Source organism: Eptatretus burgeri, chromosome 1 (genome assembly GCF_056783735.1).
Source record: "Eptatretus burgeri isolate ZD-2024b chromosome 1, Ebu_testis_v1, whole genome shotgun sequence".
Lineage (NCBI taxonomy): Eukaryota > Metazoa > Chordata > Myxini > Myxiniformes > Myxinidae > Eptatretus > Eptatretus burgeri.
The window spans coordinates 45,053,547-45,074,154 of record NC_140961.1 but is presented as its reverse complement, the minus strand read 5'-3'; the positions used below and the strand labels follow the sequence as shown (position 1 = coordinate 45,074,154).

Sequence of the window (20,608 nt, the reverse complement as noted above, 5' to 3'; positions counted from 1 at the left end):
CCACCACTTTCATTCCATGGTCCAGCAACTTCAGACTCCTTTCGTTGCTCTGAACTAAGGCATCACCCTTCCCTTTATAAATATTCACCATTACACTCTTCAACCACTCATCTGGGACAGATGTCTCCCTTATAATTGCATTTATCAATTTAGTGATTAAATTCACTCCAATATCACCAGGTGCCTTCAGCATCTCTGCTACAATACCAGTGCAGCTCACCGCTTTACCATTCTTCATTTCATCGATGGCTTTCTTCACCCATTCATTCTTTATCTCAGGTGGTGGGCTCTGCACTGGCTCTACTGCCTCCAGAATATCCCTGTTCCAAGGGAACTCCTCATTTAGCAGGTGCTCAAAGTAACTCTCCCCGGTCAACCAGTACATTTCCCATATCATCCTTCACTAAATGTTATATCCACACATATCATGTGTGTATGCGCATGTGTGTTATGCACCCTATGCGAAAAGTGGCATTTTGGCGTTTTTTCCCCATTTTGCCGATCGTATATCTCGGCGAATATACAACTCCCAAGCCTCAACTCTACGGGGGCGTCAGACACAACAACATAGCTCACGAATCAGAAGTATTGACCATGTAAACACTTTATTGTCAAGATAATGAAAACTGCAACAAGGTGCATCATTCAAAAAAAAAAGCGATTTTTGAGGAATTCCTTCATTTTTACGAGCCTGTATCGACCTCCAATACCGACCGAGATGTCTGAAATGACTGAAGACCACAGAACGTACTACTATCTTCCACTTTAGGAAATATCGTGGTCCTGGGGTGGCCAATGTGGAAAATATAAACAATGCAAATCGTTACTTTAGCCTGAGCGCGATCAAATCTTTTTATTATCACTAATTATCTCGATATTGACAAGGCTTCATCTTCCACATCGACTGAGCTAGAGATTTGAAACTGCGCGCACGGATACAACCACCTGCTTACTTAACATTAATGGATTATCGCCATCACATTCTGACAGTAATTAGGCACTTCGTCATTAAAAGACGGATAACATTCTCATCTTATACACTTTCTGTGCAAACAGAAATGGAAATGTGAACAGCGAAGATGTTAACTAACCTACACCACATTCTGCTAAGGGAAGACTACACAGAATCATCTTCACAAAATTACTAATTAATTCTTAATTATCTTCCTATGACTGATTAAGCCATGTATCACAATCTGTCAATCTCACTGAAACACGAATGGAAATTCACACATCGGTGGGAAACCAAATCAAAAATTATCAATATCTCGCAATGGTAAGGTGGAACCTTATTGGTCCTCGGGATTTGTTTACTGAGCCTTAAGTGAATGGATAATGAACCTTATATAATGAACCTTACTTGTCATAGAGACAATAGCTGCTACATCAAGGCAATGCCTTACTGAAATGCCATGCCACGACTAGATTATTACTGGAAGGACTAGGAAGATGGATGTCGACGAAAAGCTGTGGTATGTGACATTAGTTATACTAAATCCGTGCATTAGTTATTTTCATCTAACCGTCATCAGCATCATCATCGGCGTCGTCGTCCTGTTGATTCCCCCCTTCGAATAATTCTTCGGTCGGTGTTTTCGAACTATTCTCACAATTCCGACACTTGCATATATCTGTGCAGGACAAGGTAGAGGAGTGACACGAACACTGTCCTGTTTTGCAGTTTGACATTTTACAGGCGCAGTTGGACTACCTGCAAGATCATTTCTGGGGCAGGGTCCTGTGTCATCCACAGAATTGACAATTCATCCCCTGTCATTCACCAGCCATGGCCAACTGGAGTAGGAGCATTGATCAAGGGGGATAGCGCCCGTCTATGTATGGCGGCTTGATAGTTAGCACGCATAATATGTTGGTGTAGGGCGTCATTTGTAGGTGGCATAGACTGTTCTGGTGACGAAGCCAAACAAAATACTCTGTATCTTGCGTCATTCACATCCGCTGCCGACTCTTGACCATAAATAGCACAAACGAACCTCTCCAATGAAGTCACGGTTTCTGCTGCTATATCGAAATCGGACCCCAGCCTCGCACAGCCTCGCACGAAAGTCTCGCTTTTGGACATGGCTGAAAAGGTCTTCTTTTTTCCTTTACCATAAAAACAACTTGTCGAGTCACATCCGGTCAGGATGTGAAATCCAATGAGAGCCTGAGACAATTCCTCCCCCAAGTTACTTCTGATGCGTCCGATGTCAATCACACGGGCGCAATTTTTCACGCAAGTCGAAAAAAACAAATCCGCCTGCATTTGCGCACCGAGTGCAACAGCGATCACTGCGACGTCAGTATCGGGACTATGAATGACAATATCACGGTAGCTGGAACTGGCGTGCTTTGCATGGAACATGAGGTGGGTGTCCGCTTCCTTGTGATCACACTGCAACTCATCCACTAACTACACATACCTCACCTGATGTTGCTTTCAGCACGTGTCACTGGTCAGAATGTGTCACATAAATGCTGTAATCGCGCCCTAGGTTAGGCAGACTGGTTGACCGCCAAGTGGTGAAGAGAAAATCAATCAGTGCTTCTTTCTTCTTACCACTGGCGAGAAACTTCTTCCACTGACTTGGGACTTTTTGATCGGGGCCGTACAACAATCTAGTTACACAAGTACCTTGGGTACTTCGTCGAGAATGCTCAGCATTTTTGATCGAGATGTCAGGGTATCGATCACACACAAAATCTATCCTAGAGCTGCCAAACCTCACCATTATTTTAATGAGTGCAGCTTGGATATTTTGAGCCAGGTTGAGAAATGTCTCCGGTATACGGACAAGTCCCTGAATCACAGCCATGCCATCGACTATAACAGCAGGGTCATGAGGCATTGAAAGAGCAAGGACATTGTCTACCCTACGCTCTATAAAATCCATCAACGCGGATTTATTGGTTTTTGCAAGACTACCATCCACACTGGCAAGGGGAAGCGAGACAGGACTTCGCGAATATGAAAGAACCTCTCGCATGTCGAGTTTCCGCGTCTGACCAATGATCAGCAGTCGTGCGAACAAATTATGATAAGCTTTTAGGGTAATTTCTCTCTTAGATGTTACCCTCGAAGTACTTTTCACTTGTGCAGTGAAAGTTTTGAGCTTCTGAGCCTTGAGGATGGAGTAGAAATCGACAGTGTTCATCAACAAGCGGGATTCCATAAAACCGCAGAGTAAATGCTCACCGGTTTCATAGGCATTGAGGAGATCATGCTTCACAGTGGGGCTGGCAATGATCCCAGAACTAATGCTTACCAAGTCAGCTTTCGGATCGAAAGGATCCATCATTGAGGTGATGGTAGACATGAGGTTCTGTATGTGTCTCTCATCCCTTATTGTACGAGCTGTATCCAAATCCTTCTGACGACGTGATTCAGAATGACTACCCGCTAGGGTCTGACATTGTCGGGTTATAGCCGCACGTTCATTCTGTGAAAGGATCCAGCGGTGAACGGCTGCTCTATCAAGGCTGAAGTTGGTGATTCCTGTTGATGTTTTCGAATCACGGTTGACAGTCTGCTCGATAGCCTGGTCGCAAGCTATAGAGGCAAAACCATGTCGGTCTTGTCGTTGGACTGTCCACTGACCACGTTCACGAAGTTCGGCATAGCACTGAGGATGGGTCTCTGGAAGGCCAATCATTTCAACCCATTAAGCCGTCAAATATCGGGAATAATGTACTCGATCGTACGAAAAAAAAAACCCATGGCAACATAGATCTGGTTGCAGCGAGATGGAGCTCCCAGTTGGATTCCCGAGTGGCTCGAATGAAAAGGAGCAATATAGTCACCATCTCCAAGTATGACGTCCAGAAATCGAAGGTGGGACGAAACTTGCTTTTCTCTTCAACAAACTTGTACACAGACAGAATGGCAAATCAAAATGATCAAATTTGATTTAGCTCATAACAAATAGCTAGGTACGTACCTGCTGTGAGTGTTTCAGCTTTAACTAGTTTATCACGCTTTGGCCCATGGACTCGGTTAAGATAACGTGACTCTTTCTTGCAAATGATGCAAATACGTGGGAGGATATGGCCTTGTGAAGAGATTGGCAATGCCGATCTTGATCGCAGGCTCTTCTTTGGTGATGACAGCACACCAGGCTTTTGAACAGAAACATCTACTGCAGATACTTCAGTAGCTCCCTCAAAAGCGTGCAAGCATCGTTTCTTACTCGCAAGCTGTCTCTTTTTATCGGTGAACCGTCTGTAGCACGTCGGATGGTAACCAGCACTCTGTGGAATATTTGTGAAGCCAATGCCAGCATGGCTGTGATAACGCGAACGGGCGATGCCACCACTTTCCCCGGGTAAATCTAGCCATTTTTCCAAGCACTCGTGATATTTACCCCATCTAACCTCAGTAAATGGACATACATTCTGTTGTTGTACCGATGACAGATGCAAAACACACCATAAAGGCGACTTCTCCTGGGATTTTGCTCGGGACGTCACTAAGTTAAGGCCGACGTGGAAGCTGCCACGACAGTACAAGTAGTACCCGTGTTTACAAAAATACGCCTGCTGATTGGTTGCAGCTGATATTGCGACACCAACTGGCCGACTTCTCGGCCAACGTACGCAGTTAATCGCCGATTACACTTTAAAAATAGTGCGTGTAACTTCTAATTAATGCTCAGACTTGGGCATTGTTCACATGGAGAACTTTTTACACGTTACAGCAAATATCATTTAGACCATATTGTGAGTGAAAATAAGTCGCACCCTTTTCACGGAACGATAGTGGTGGACAGCCCAGGGCCTAATAGTGTTACTGGTGTGAATTTTGTCTTTCGAGTGGTAATAATTGTATTTTTAATTTTGACGGCATTATTCAATTCTTAAATGTCGCTACTGCAGCATTGGTGTCTGAAAAGGTTGAGAAAGGTCCCAAGGAAAGTTGTCTTTTTTTTTTCTCTGAAACGTAGGAGAATCTGTTATGAAATTGTCACATTGTTCACCGTTTGTTCCGCCAATAGATGGCGATGGTATTCACTCGACGTGTTTATCGGCTTCAACTTTTTCACTTTGGCTAAAGTGTCAATTGAAGTTCATCTGTTCCTCTAAAGTTGAAATCGAAATTGAGACTGCTGTGTAATGTAGTGGGATCTCACAAGGCCAATATCCGATTCCTGCATGGATTGTGTGGTCTTGTGAGCTCAACATGCTACATATATTTTATTATTTTATGATAATTCAAGAAGCGTCCCTTTCTTTGTGTGTTTGTGAGTTTGTTCGTTTACCTTCTCTGCACTCGTAAACCGCTGGACGGAGTGAGTTGAAAATGACTGGTTGTACTCGGGGTGTGCACGGAAATGGTTTAGGTGTTAAAAAATAATTAATTGTCCACGTTGTTGGGAGTGGGCAAAGGACCCCGATTCTCTCTATGCAAATATGTACGGCATAGCGCAGCCCGTGATGGGAGGGAATATTACGCGTCATACCATAATATGCCAATCCTGTGGGAATTATCCATTCCATAATTCTGAGGGAATTAACCCATCTGTAAGGGCAAGTTCTTTTCTCGTAGTCATAAAGCATGCGGGACAGCCAGATAACACATTTTTTTTCCGCAGATTGTGAAAAGAGAAGTGCAGTGCATTTAGATCAGTGTATAATTATAAATGCAACATGCACCTATGGTAAGCTGTGATCGCGAGTGAGAGAGGAGGGGTTGTTTGAACAATAGTCAGTCTGTGCCTTGGACAAAAGTCAATCACACAATATTACTCTTTCACTGATAAAACATCTATTACCGGTTTCACCTTGACATTATATATGAATAACCATTTGGCCATGCAACATCGAGGTGTGCAGCTCTTTTTTTTACTGCAGATGTCTGATGAGAGTGTGTCTTCATTCATTATTTATATTCCATAAAAGTGTCATTATTCACTAATTCTACAATATTAATTGCTGTTCAATGTTTCTACTATCCCCCTTTAATCCACAGTCCTTTTCTGATCTACCCGTTGTCACGAGGCGTCGAACATCAGGTCCTTCAACATCCGGACGGCCCCTACGCTCCAGCTTGGATACCAAGTTCTACCATTCTGGTCATGGGTCAGCAGATGGACTGTCAGGAAAGGGCCAAAATATCCAGACAGGCAAGGAGTTTGGTAGTAGAACCTACTCGAGGTCCAGGCTAGTGCCAGATGGTGGTCGAGTACCACAGAGGCTGAGCGAAAGTAACAGACAACAACAGATGGGAAATTGGACTTCTCTTTATTGCAGTGACATTCAGAAACGATGGTCTTCTCCCATGGTGCCACTTAGAGGAATGAGGGAGTGTGAAGACCAGGAGCAAAGAATGAGGGAAGTGAGAGGAGAAGGTGATGGAGTGTTGAGCACTCGAACTCCACCACCTGGGCCATCTTCATCTCCTCAACAGTCGCAACTGTTGGTGCGGAGTAAGACGATTGTTTCGGCTGCCTCTGAAGTAGCAGCTTCCAGCGTGCCATTTGGCCCAACGGTGGAAACCCCGGTGAAGACTGGGGATGGCTTGCTGACCCAAGTATTGGATCGGTCTGTGGGGTCAGCTGGGTCATCCTGGCCTCACAGAGAGCTTCAGGAACTACGAAAGAGTGTGGCAGAACTGCAGGTAAGAACATTAAGGATAAAACCTTTTAATGTAGGGAATAAAGGACTTGCAGCCATTCATAATGACCTACTGAAAGACACTAGGGAAGGAGTAAGAGTCAAACACAGTGAGCAGACTCACATCCCATATAGAGCAGACCTGGTGGGACAGGCAGATTATTCCACCTTGAAGGTCAATTATGAGCTAGTTTGGTTTTTACTTGGCAGTTGACATGATGGAGCAATTCTTCTGAGACAATCCTAATTTACTGGAGATTGGAAGCAAAATCCATTATCCTGCTGACCCACAACTTCTGGGATACCCCAGTCCTTTGTTCTCACCAACAGGGCACCACTGTACCCATCAAGCAGCGATGCCATATAAGGTTGTTTAAGACTAGTCTCATGGAATATCAAAGCAGATGTAAAATGACATGACTTTATTCATCCCTTTCACTCGGGAGTTTATGAATAACTTGTCCAGATGAACCAGAGCTTAGTTCAATCTTTCTGTTGTAGAGACTTCCTTCCAAAAGCAACCTTCTCGTGAAGTTTGGAAGTTGTAAAAATAATAATAATAATAATAATAATAATAATAATAATAATAATAATAATATGAGTTCCCTTACAAGGGTCTTCAACACAGGAGGAGGCCAATAGGCCCATCAGGCCTGCACAATGGTTGCCAACCTATGGTTGTTTGCCTGTGCTCTATCCTTTGTAATGGCTGAGCATCAAGCAACGAAGCAGCACGTACCCTTTTTAGTCTTTCATATCACTTGGCCAAGATCACGTTTGATAGTGGGGCAACTTAGCATAACAATTGTGCATTTTGTGAGGAAAGCACCAAATTTGGTACACTAGTAGCCTATCATATTATGAACAGATTTGGATATTGGGCCATCTCAAAATTTTTGATGGCAGTGGAAAATGGCTGCCATAGCCATCAGCGGCTGAATTTGAGATGGCCCAATATCCAAATCTGTTCATAATATGATAGGCTACTAGTGTGCCAAATTTGGTGCTTTCCTCACAAAATGCACAATTGTTATGCTATATTTAGCTAAGTTGCCCCACTATGAACCTCTGACCTCCTAGTCAAATTTCATCAGACTTAGACCATGTGCTCTAACCATGACCCTACTGAGTTTGGTAAAGCTTGTCTTTTTGATGATCATTGTGGCTATAAAACCTTTTTTCAGGCTTATCAGATCAAATTGAGCTGTTAAAGTACAAGAATAGGCCAAGATTTGTGTGTTGCTTTCAACCAGAGCACCAGAAAGGTGTGTTTGCCATACGTAGGATATGGACTTTTATAAACACCACACAAGTTAAATGCACAGATGCCATGTAATGCAATTGATTACACGAAGAAAGAAACGAGTCAAAAGCGAGTTTTGGATATTGTTTTAAATGTTTGAAACACAAGGCATTTCCATGATGTCTGCAGTGAAACAATAAAGTGCTAACTGGTGATGCATCTCCTTCTAAAGAGGCATTTGAGTGTCAGAGCAAGCACTCTGACACTCACGACTTTTGTACAGTGAAGTGATCATATCTAAAGGTGCCGATGTGTACCACGCAGGGCACTTCAAAGTGCAGTGTTTCACAAAACTTCCACATTGAAAACATGAGAATAACTTACTTAATTAAAGTGGAATCATCGCCCATAATTGCTGTTTAATAATGAAGGAATGCTCTGGACAATTGATATCATGAAGGTGCTGAAGATTCTTAAGTTGTTATTCGGGTCGATTCAGATGATGGATATAATAGGAATGATTAATTATATATAATGCCTAGTGTTGGCTTAATGGTTTGGGTGGTGGGCGTGGGATCTGGGGATCCTGAGTTCAAATCCCACTCAGCTGTTGAATTAATACCAGGTGGGGTTGACTTTGCCTGTCATTCTTCCGAGGTTGGCAAAATGAGTGCCAGCATGCTGGTATCCTGTGTCGGAGTGGTGACCCATCTAGGATTGTGCCCAATAGCCAAGGAGACTGCTTAGGCAGCACCAACGCTCTGCACAGAGTGTGGTCCCAATGGATGGATATATATATATATATATATATATATATATATATATATATATATATATATATATATATATATATATATATATATATATATATATATATATATATATATATATAGAGAGAGTTTCACGTGGAGGTGATGGGATCGTGGTGGAGATTATTAACTAGGGTGTGTTGAGAATCATTTTGTGCACCTGTTTTTTAAAAAACACGCAATGCTAAAAGAAGTAGCAAAAGAACCAGTACGATCAACAAGAAATTCAGCAACAGGCTCTTCCATTGATATGAAGCCGGTGGCATGTTGCACACCTGACCGTCCCCTTGCACGAAGCGCGTGTTGGGGGCGTCCGCTCACGTGTTGCTTTCTTCACAGTAGGCTTATTCACTTTTGCCCATGAGGTCGTTCACCCCAACAATTCTGTTCATTTTCTGTAACTCGCAATCTTTAGAACTGTATTACTCATCATGCTGTTCACTAATAATCCATTGGCTATTCTTGCACACACTTGGACCTCCAATAACTTTAGCTGTTTTTCTTCTTCTTCAAGTCCTTCAATTGACCTTTGAGGCACCTTTGGATGCCCTCTTTTACATCTTGCTCTGATCACGTTGCACTGAAGGTCTCCCTGTTGGGGTCAGTTGGGACAGAAACGTGACATCATTGCATGTTCTGTTTGTATCTTATTGATAATGGAAGGTTGAAGATGAAGGTAAGAGGTACCATGACCTTATGATGTAAAATCAAATGACTTAAGGACTTGGGAATCTTGTCTGGACAGATTAGCTCAAGACAAAGTTATTTCCGAAGCTTGGTTATGGTTTGGAATTTCAACTTGGCAATTGTGATGTAAACACCAAGCTACGTTTTACTCTTTCGTGCTAACACGCTCTGAAACTTTGTGAAAAACACCTTTGCTTATCCCTGTTAATGTTCTGGTCATTGCCTTTTTAACTATAAAAACCAAGTGCACCATTCCATATTCCTCCCACAATCCCACTGTCTTTCGGGACCTCTGTGTACCTTGTTTGAATTGCCACCCCTGATTTACAGTACATAGTCATTGGGAGTTAAATCCCATTAAAATGTCCATCCAGGGCCAGTAGAGGGCACTTTATGGCCACCTTTTGGAGTGGACATTAAGCTGGGTGTCCTCTGTGCTTACATTTGTTCAGCAACATCAAATATCCCATGACATCGATCACAGCTTTTGGATTATTACACTAAGGAAAATGCCGACATTGGTTAATGCTTGGATTTGCCAATTTACCCGGTGAGGACCAATCTTAGTTTTCTAACCAGTGACAATTTCAAGGATACCACAGTACCTATCAAAAATAGTAGGTCCATTTGTGTGCTGCTATCCTGGCATAACTTCATTCCTGGTCCAGTCTATGGGGGCACTGCATCATCCTTATACATTTTTTTTTTAAAGTCTGTGATATTTAACCGGATCCAATGACGTTCTCATCTATTCTCAAATTTCATCGGGTCTCATGAGATATGCAAAGGAAAACTTTAGAAGGTCAGTGGCATAGCTGCGCCTCGGTAATGATTCAACCGGCGGATTGGATTTGTAAATTACTCATCGGCCGGAAAGGTGTACAACAGTGGCCGCCCTATGCACGTCCATCTCGAGTCTGGACAACTCCACTCGGTGATCTGATTAATTTCACCGTATCTCTTCACAATCAGACATCTCTCCCTCACTGTGCATCTCTTGTTGCGAACAATCGATCCCCATGTCTAAACTTGTGCAAACCCACGTGATCATTTCACACTACAGGTGGCAATTCATGGTCATGCCCTTGTGGAGATCTGCTCTACTTTCTTCACCCTTCCACGTGAGGGTGCAATGACATTTTCTGTTATTTATTTATTTATATACTTATTTTTAGGCACATGTTAAGAGTGTATTTTACATCTTGGCTTTGTGTGTGTATCCTCACATTCCAATTTACTTCTATTCCTTCTGTCTTTATTTTAGGTACTTTTGTTTGCGCCATGATTTTTATGGTGCCAACAAAGCTTTAGTGTTGTCTGTTTGCTTGATTTTTATTTTTATTTTTCACAGTGAGTCTTGTACAAGTGATGTCATCTAAAACTTACATGTGGACATTAGCATTACAACTCACAAAAAGTCTTGACCTTTGAACAAATTCTCCACATTCTAACCTAACATGCTCTCGCACCAGGCACGACCATGACGATTGCCAACGCAGACAACGTGCCTTTATTGTTCTTGTCCGGAGGACATGCAAGGATTGATGTGTGACCTGTAAGGTTGTCTTTCTGATGAAGAATTTCTAGAACGGCTGTCCCCCACCTTTCACTTCTCCCTTTATAAAAGTACCTCTCAATAAATGTGGGAGTGAAGTAGTATACAGGACTAGCCAAAGTAAGGCCTTGTGTTTTAATGCTCATCGAAGGCAGAAACACATGCTCAAGACTGAAGCTGTAAAATGCTGCCTTGAACACAGCATACTCGAAGGGGTCATTGTCATTTTCATTGTTGTAAATTGAATATCGCTTTTCTTTCTCTAACTTTAAATGTTCCCTCTTCCTGAGCTCCAATCTTAAGGCCAATATTATGACAGGTGTAACCTGTGATTGACTCACCTCATCATGATGGAATTTTCAGTTAGTGAAGGTTTAATTCCTCAAACATTTAGTAACTAGTTTAATTAGGATTAAGATATTCAATCGTTGTGTGGTTTTTCAGTTCACCCCTGGACAGGCCACTATTTCATTGCAGAATCCTGCCCAAGAAGACCTCAACCAAAGCAATATCCCAAATACCACAGTGAGGTTGGTCCATTTGGGTTCCCATCTAAACTCATGATGCAGGTTCACCAGGTTCAAATCCCATATGCCATATATGTTTGTCCATTGTCTATTAATGTCCTTGAAATTGATGTTGTTGTTTCGTATGCAGCCTGTGGATGCTGGTTGCATTATTTCTGAAACTGTAGCTGTGCTGCTGATTCAGTGCCCTCTATTTATTAACAAGACACTTGTACTCATTTTTCCAACCTCGGAAGGATGACAGGCAGTCAGCCCACCTTGTGTTATTTCAACGGCACGATAGGGGCTTGACCTTAAGACCCTAAGATCTTAAGCCAGCCACCTTAACCATTAAGCCAACACCAGGCTTCTTATAATTCATGTAAATGTACATCAATGTCAACTAATGTCTGTGTACTACATGTCATATATATATATATATATATATATATATATATATATATATATATATATATATATATATATATATATATATATATATATATATATATATATATATATACACACACATACGTACATACATACATACATACATGCATACCCCTCCACTAGCCTTAGATCATTGTAAAAAAAAAAAAATAAGGAAATTATAAAATGGCCAGGGTACGAGGACATGATGGCCTACTCTTTTCAAAGATCACTGTGGGCTCTTTAACATCCACAAACAAATACAGTACTTCCAGATAAGACAGCTGGCTTGCCATCCCCTCCAAAGGACGGCACACTCATTGGTGTAACACCCTGCATGCGAAGCACCAGTCTCATGACAGTTTATTGTCAGGTCAGGAATCAAACATGAGTCTATAGACAGATTAAAGGTGTCATGCTCCCTTTGAGCTATCCTGTCAGCCCTTCACGTTCCTCCACTAGGAAAGAATGACAATTAATAGGTTTGTTTGTACAAGGGACAATATGCAGCAGGAGTTAGCTCACATTGTGATTGTATTGAGGAAAAGGCAAACAAAATATTGTTTTGTAACAAGGTAATGTTGGCAACAGTAGAGGACCTGACAATGAAAAATTTGAGACGGCTGAATACAAGAGGGAGAAATTGGTCAGTTCTATACATGTGCCATGGACTCTAATGTCTCTCAACACATAGCAGCTGAGTTTAAAAAGGAGGGAGGGAAACTGCAGTGAAGGAAAGGAGCTTTCAGAGAAGGATGATACAGTGGGTGGGGGGAAAAATGGTGGGTTTTTTTTATTCCGTTCTTTAGCTACATAGACATGAACTCATCTTCGATGAACCGAGCTGATGTTACTTTCTGGACTATGTATCGAGATGAGAAATAACAGGATGCGCATCATATTTGCAGCATATGTATGGTTGCTACACTTGTATATGCTATTGGTTTTACAATTAACAAATATTTTATAAAAAAAAAGACAATCCTATAATCTCAGTGTACTTACATGGAACACTTTGAGAAATGCATTTGGAATGCATGCCTAGAATTATATAATGGTGGGATGAGTTGTGTTGTTTGGAATTACCTGGTTATAGCCAAATAAATAGCCTGGAATGAAAGGGAAACCCAAGCCTCACCCTAGGCTAGTTCATGGCACGGCTGTTTTTCCATTTCTACTCCGTGTCTTTGTTTATCTGTCTAATCAGTGTTCACTGCTATCCTCACTTGTTATTCACGATGCATTTTCCTTCCACCCTGCGATATGCCCCAATGCAGACCATGGACAGGTGTTGTCACACTGGACCTGTATTGCTCTTTGTGGACAGATTAACATGAGCACATGCCATATTTGTCATGCATGTATAAGAAAGGGTTCATATACAACCCCTGAATACTGGTAGCCATCTTGCATTGCCGATTCTCACATCGTTTCTCTTTGAAACCACTTTGCAGTGGCTTTACATGAAGTACAACATGCTTAGAAACATAATTTGTGCTCATTACCATTTTCAGTGCAAGTATAACATAATTATTACATCAATGATGCTTTAATTTATGGTCAAATTAACCAAAACACACCACGGATTACCAACGCACCAGGTTGGGAGACGGAGAAAACGACATTTGTCCAAAAGATAGAAAAAAAAAACAACAACATGCACTTTAAGATCTTCAGAGGGTATGGAGTAAGGAAGGGGTGCTGAGGGACCCCTACCAAAATGACTTAAATATCTCCGAACACGACCATGGCTACACCCGAATCATTCGTGATAGGACTTGACTAGGAGCCAGATGATGAGGATCGTAATAAGGACGAGGAAGAAGTTGAGGAGAAGTTCCTGTGTGGATTTCTCCATGGTGATGGAGGTGGTTGGTGGTGAAGATAGTAAGACCGGTGATCGTAGCTCACAGCTGATTGGTGCAAAGAAAAGCAGGAGAGTCCGTGAGGGTGCGTGACAATTCTCTATAATTGGGGAACATGAACCGTGGTGGTGTTAGGAGCTCACATGAAAGGGACTGAAAGTGCAGGAATTATAGTATGGGGTCGGCCATTAAGCATGAAAAGATAGAGTATAGGAACGGTCTTTAAACATGCAAGGATAGAGTATGGGAGCGGTCTTTAAACATGCAAGGATAGAGTATGGGAACGGTCTTTAAACATGCAAGGTTATATGGAGTGCAGAGATTATAAGTGCTGGCTCATACAGCATTAGTTAGTAATCTGTCTTTTTAGATCAAATTAAATCGAAAGATCAGCGAGCACACATAACACCTGAAAAGCAAGGACAAGGAGATATGAATGTACTTTTAAACAAATAATAAGAGCATTTGAATACTTTTTTTTTTCCACAACCTCTGCAATACCTCTTTTAACCTTTGTTACAGGTAACTGTACTTATTGACAACAAAAACAATATAAGAGATTAAGAGACAGACAGACAATTTAACTGGATGAAGAGACAGATAAACAAAGCCAAACGTACAGTATTCCTGAGTTGGAAAGACCCAATGGTACAGCCTCTCAGCCTCGTGTGCTCCTTGTGCCTCTGCCAGCTGGAGTTGTGGCACTCAAGGTCCAGCCTTGGTCAAGATAAGTTCCACCGGGCTGAGGGATCAGCAGCAAACAGGGTCAGCCCCCTTCTGTTACCCAATTGGTGAAGGCTTTGCTTGGCATTGTGTTTTATTTGGGTGAGGAGTGCACATGTAGGAGATATGTAGCTGGCTCTCCATGCTATCCAAAATGAAAAGGATTCCGGCAGTTTATAAAACAGGAGGCAAAGAATTTCACTCATTTGTTTGCTCTTGTATCACAAAGTTTTAATAAAGTTTATCATTAGTTTTTGAGCTTCATGGGACTGCTGGATATTTGGATTAAAGCGGTTATAGATCAAGAATAGTCCTAAGTAAGCTTCGTTTTCTAATATCCACTAGACACATTCGTTTAAAAAAATAAAATAAAATACAGTGCCTTCAGAAAGTATTGACACCCCTTGATTTTTTTTTTTCTTCTTCACATTTTGCTGTGTTACAGCCTCAATTTAAAATTGATTAAATTTCAATTTTTTGTGACTGATCGACACAAAAATACCCCATAATGACACAGTGAAAAGTTTTTTTAGAAACTTTTATAAAGCAATTAAAAATGAAAAGCTGAAATGTCATGCGTCAATAAGTATTCGACCCCATGAGTCAATACTTGGTCGAAGCGCTTTTGGCAGTGATTACAGCTTCAAGTCTTCTTTGGTATGTCTGTATCAGCTTTGCACATCTAGATTTGGGTGTTTTCTCCCATTCTTCCTTGCAGATTTGCCCAAGCTCTGTCAAGTTGGATGAGGAGTGTCGGTGAACAGCAATCTTCAAGTCTTTCCACAGATATTATCAATGGGATTCAAGTCTGGGCATTGACTGGACCACTCAAGGACTTTCATGTTCTTGTTCTGAAGCCATTCCAGTGTTGCTTTGGCTGCATACTTGGGGTCATTGTCCTGTTGGAACATAAATCTTTGCTGCAGTCTCAGGTCTTTTGCACTCTGAAGCAGGTTCTCCTCAAGGATTTGCCTGTATTTGGCTCCATTAATTGTTCCCTCTGTCCTTACAAGTCTCCCAGTCCCTCATACTGAAAAACATCCTTATAACATGATGCTGCCACCACCATGCTTCACAGTCGGGATGGCGTTAGATGGGTGATGAGCTGTGCTTGGTTTCTGCCAGATATAGCACTTTGCATTCAGGCCAAAGAGTTCAATTTTCATCTCATCAGACAACAGAATATTTTGCCTCATGCTCTCAGTCTTTCACGTGCTTTTTTGCAAACACCACGTGTGATGTCATGTGCCTTTTTCTCAGGAGTGGCTTCTGTCTGGACACTCTCCCATAAAGCCTCGATTTGTGGAGTTCTGCAGAGACTGTTTTCCTTCTGGCAGGTTTTCCCATTTCAGCCAAGGAACTCAATAGTTCTGTCAGAGTGGTCAATGGGTTCTTGGTCACCTACCTGACCAAGGTTCTTCTTGCCCAGTTTGTTCGGACAGCCAGCTTTAGGAAAAGTCTGGGTAGTTCCATATTCTTTCTATTTCCCAATGATGGAGCTCACTGTGCTCTTGGGAACTTTCACACTCGAGGAATTGTTTTATACCCTTCCCCAGATCTATGCCACATCACAAATCTATCTCAAATTTCTATGGACAGTTCCTTGGACTTCATGGAAGATTTTCTGCTCTGACGTGCACTGTCAACTCTGGGACCTTAAATAGAAAAGTGTATTTCTTTCTAAATCATGTTCAATTAAATGAATTGGCTGCACGTGGACTCCAATCAAGTTGTAGAGGCATCTCATGGATGATAAAAGGAAATTGGATGCACCTGAACTCAATTTGGAGTGTCATAGCAAAGGGGTTGAATACTTACTGAATACACAAGTTATTTTAGCTTTTCATTTTTTTTTAATGAATTTGTAAAAATTTCTAAAAACATTTTTTCACTTTGTCATGATGAGGTAGTTTTGTAGATCGGTGCCAATTTTTTTTAAATTCAATCCATTTTAAATTCAGGCTGGAACACAACAAAATGTGACAAAAGTCGAGTTCATTTGGTGGTTAATCAGGTGCGAGGTTAATTTGGTGTTCATTTGGTGCGAGGTTAATTTGGTGGATAATTTGGTGCTAGGTTAATTTGGTGGTTAATTTGGTGCTGGGTTAATTTGGTGCGTTTCTAACAGCTTGGTTCGACACCACAGGCCTGACGGCACCCGATCTCTCCTCCGTGGTGTCTTGCACCTCGAGGTTGTGTGTGCGCTTTTTAAAAGAAACATTTGAACAGATACCGAGGAAAAGAACATCAAAACACAGAGCCAAAGGCTCGATGGGGAGTAGAAACAACATGAGGGCAGGGAAAACGAACGTCTATCAACACATTATAGCGACACATATCTAACCTCACAATTAATTATGTTCTGCTTATTTTAAACAAATATTTAGGAGATAACTGTGCTATACCGAGCATTTGTTAACGCTGAATAATCATTCCCACAACATATTTACAGATATTAATGTGCTCACAATTGTTCGAGCTTTGCTCAACTTGTCCAGTATTGTAATGAACCATCATGTTTGCCATGAACTTAAAATGTACAATCTTTGGCATGGTTCAGGAGGCCATTACTGGGATGAAGGTAACTGTCAGAGCATCTTCACAGCTTGTAAATCATTGCGCTAATGCTTCATGATAAGAAACTTGCTGTTTAATGTTGGCATCGGCAACAGAGAGGCTTGAGAGGTGTGAAGGGGAAAAGGGTGGGAGAGGGTCTGCGAGGGGTAGATTTCGTAAAATAAATAAATAAAGCATAGAAGAGAGAAGGGAATAAGGGAGTTGGCTGAAAGGACAATGGGAAAAGGCATTTCTAAAGTAAAAGAAGTAATGGTTGAGGAAGGAAATGGAAATAGGATTCTGAAAGAGGGCTCAATAATTTTGCCATACTGTGATGTAATGGTCCCTTTTGCAACAAAAAAGTTACCCATTTCATGCAATAACTTTAGTAGTCCAGTGAATAATAAATATTTTATTCATACTTAACAGACTTAGTCACCTAATGGTTGGCGTGTCTACTCTGAGTCTGGTTGGTCGGTGGTTCTAAACCCTGGCTGAGTCATCTCAAAGACTTTAAAATGCTACGTGCTACTTCCTTGCTTGATGCTCAGCATTTAAAAAGAATAGAGCATGGCCAAACAACCATATGGTGGTCAGCATTGTGCAGGCTTCATGAGCCTAATGGTCTCTTCCTGCATGGAATTTTATTATGTCACATGTACAGTGTGATATGATGTCATATTCTTAATGACTGTGATACCATATTTTCCAAAACTTATTTTAGTTTTGCCACAACTTTCAGAATAGTTTGGAAGCTGAAAGCATACATTTTTGACCTATGGTTTAATGGTAAGACTTTACGACGAGTTTTATTGGGCGCTAACAAGTGGCAGCAGCTGTTTTGTACAGCAGTGTAATCCTATGAGCCCAGAGATCCAAAGGCCACCCCTAATTAGTGTCCAACTTTCCATAACATCCGGCTGCTAGTGGAGCCACTTACCACCATCGTGATACATGCACAGTGTTCAGAATTACTATCACATGTTTTGAATCACAGCTTCCTCACTCCTAAAGCCAGCACAACTTGTATCCCGATCATGCTTCCACTGTAATAAATAACCTTAAATTAAATTTGAAAATATTACAGAAAAAAACTTTTTTCAAATTTATTTTCTTCTAAAACTGAAATTCAAGCTCATTTGGTGAAGCATCGACCCGTCCAGGATGATTGTGTCCAATAGCCAAGGAGACTGCTTTGGCAGCACGAATGCTCTGCACAGAGTATGGTCCCAATGGATGGTTAATCGATGACTTTCCAATTCCACTATAGTCATAAAGTAGAACAATTATGATTTGGACTTTTGTAGCTCTCTAAAAAATATTTCTGTTCAGTCAGACTTCCAGCTTTGGATTTCCAACTTTTAAAGTGTTAGGAATTTCTAATCATATTAAATATAATTTGGCTTGTGGGTGTGTGTATTTGACTTATATGCACTTCTAAAATGCTGTGTGGAGTGAGTTGGAAAGTTGGGGTTGTACATGGGGTGTGCATGTGATCATTCCACGAAGTTGGGATGGCCACATCCAACAGAAAGTTGCACCCCACCCCATGCTGCTCCCGTAGGGTGCAGGTGTTTCTAGTCGCACTACTACTACTACTACTAGACTTTTGAAATGATGTATGAATGCTTATGAGACATTTCGCACATGTGCTGTGCGTGCGTTTTTTAGATCCTCGTGTAGGATCTCACTCACGTGAGATCACGTGAGTGAGACTCACTCACAAGTCTTACTCACGTTGTTGTTCTTGCGGACTTTTTTGTTACACAGCCTACAGTTTTCATCGAAACTTCCTGAAACTTGGTGTATATGTGTAAAAATACCCTGCGCAGACAGTAACCATCTCCGATTTTGAAAATTCCTCCTAGAAAAAAAAAAAAGTTATGACGTCAAAATATCTCCGCTAATGGAAATCGCCTAAAAAATTATCTCCGAAACTAGGCAAGCTTTTTGAATTCTGTTTGCGGGAATCGAACAGGGCATTAGCAGAGATGAATTACCACACATATGATACATCACTATGACGGCATATCAATTTTTATGATGTCATTCCTATTTTTTGACATTTTTTGTTTCACAAGCCAGAGTTTTCATCAGATCTTCGTGTAACTTGCCATGTGCAGGCAGTAACCATGTCCGATTTTGGAAATTCTTCCTCGAAAAAAAGTTAACGTCATAATATCGCCGCTAATGGAAATCGCCTATACCATTATCTCTGAAACTAGTTTGTTTCACAGCCTACAGTTTTCATCGAAACTTCCTGAAACTTGGCATATATATGTAAAAATACCCTGCGCAGATGGTAACCATCTCCGATTTTGAAAATTCCTCCTAGAAAAAAAAGTTATGATGTCAAAATATCTCAACTGCCTTCTGTATGAATTACCACACATATGATACATCTCTATGACATCATATCAATTTTTATGACGTCATTCCTATTTTTTGATATTTTTTGTTTCACAACCCAGAGTTTTGATCAGATCTTCGTGAAACGTGCCATGTATATGCAGAAAGCTCACACACAGGCAGTAACCATGTTCGATTTTGGAAATTCATCCTAGAAAAAAAGTTGACGTCATAATATTGCCGCTAATGGAAATCGCCTCTACCATTATCTCCGAAACTAGGCAAGCTGTTTGAATTTTGTTTGCGGGAATCAAGCTGGGCATTAGCACAGATAATTTATCGCAAAGCTGATACATCACAATGACGTCATATTCGTTTTTATGACGTCATCATTAAGAGGACGAGGATTTTAGCTCATTCGAGCTTGTTAGTGACTCATTTCTGTCCACTAGGTCACTTTTAACCTGCTTTTTTGTGTTCCTGGATGCAAATCGCACTCACAAAAACATTTGTGGATGAGAGGTGTCTGGTGTCTATCATTTCCTGCTTCTACAAAAGAGTGATAGATTAAAAAAAAACAAAAAAAACAGAGCAATCAAAGATTGCAGACCTTCGTCAGGACTTGTTTTGTGTGGTGTTTTTGTCATTTTGTGTGGTGTTTTTGTCGTTTTGTGTGGTGTTTGTGTGCTGGTGTGTTACGTAATTAATAAGAGACATAATTAGAACTGCCTCTTTATAAATGCTGACAGTGATGACTGGGTACCAAGACGTACCACTTTGATGCAACCCCGTTTTGATTGGGCACCTGACCCTGACCCATGACGTTTTTTTATTATTGTTGTTCAATTGAATTTAGAATGGGATTAAATTCAATTGAAATCAAATTTTATGTGAAGTTTCCCTTCGATCTATCCAGCCATTCTGGAGAAAATTTTTTTTTTAATAAGTTTTAGGGTAAATCCAATATAGCTGCCAAACCATGTGACCGATGACAAAGTATTTGTGAACTTTTTGTTGCTCATGGATAGGCAGTCATACATGTAAAGTTTTGCCTCAATCTGTTCAGCCACTTCAGAGATGCAGATTTTTGAATGTTAAAAAAAACCAAAAACAAAAAGGCTTCCGAATCACGTGACCGATGACGTCATCAATTTTTTTTTTCTGTGGACTATTTTATCCCTCGATGACCCTCAACATTTTTCATGCTCATCAGGTGTAGTGTTCTACATATGCAATAATGATGTCATAACGAAGGCACCTATGACATCATAAAATAA

The 20,608-nt window shown here is 41.1% G+C and overlaps 2 protein-coding genes across 9 annotated transcripts in view; one reads left to right on the top strand and one right to left on the bottom strand.

Annotated features, from left to right (window-relative positions):
- LOC147034366 (centrosomal protein of 85 kDa-like) overlaps nucleotides 1–20,608 on the top strand; it is a 167,196-nt gene that overhangs the window by 102,543 nt on the left and 44,045 nt on the right. For all 7 annotated transcript variants that reach the window (XM_085881550.1, XM_085881534.1, XM_085881557.1 and 4 more), the window contains one exon: nucleotides 5,966–6,613. In XM_085881550.1, coding sequence (XP_085737676.1) covers nucleotides 5,966–6,613 — 648 coding nt within the window. The remainder of the gene's footprint in view (nucleotides 1–5,965; nucleotides 6,614–20,608) is intronic.
- LOC147034367 (sarcolipin-like) lies at nucleotides 13,130–14,484 on the bottom strand. Of its 2 annotated transcripts, none has more exons than XM_085881641.1 (2): nucleotides 14,324–14,484; nucleotides 13,130–13,751 (listed from the first exon to the last, which is right to left on the bottom strand). In XM_085881641.1, the coding sequence occupies exon 2, from the start codon at nucleotides 13,694–13,696 to the stop codon at nucleotides 13,601–13,603; it is 96 nt and encodes a 31-aa protein (XP_085737767.1). In that variant the 5' UTR covers nucleotides 13,697–13,751; nucleotides 14,324–14,484; the 3' UTR covers nucleotides 13,130–13,600. The 2 variants fall into 2 exon arrangements, with proteins under 2 accessions (XP_085737767.1, XP_085737761.1); XM_085881635.1 differs by having other exon boundaries at nucleotides 13,130–13,803; nucleotides 14,324–14,483.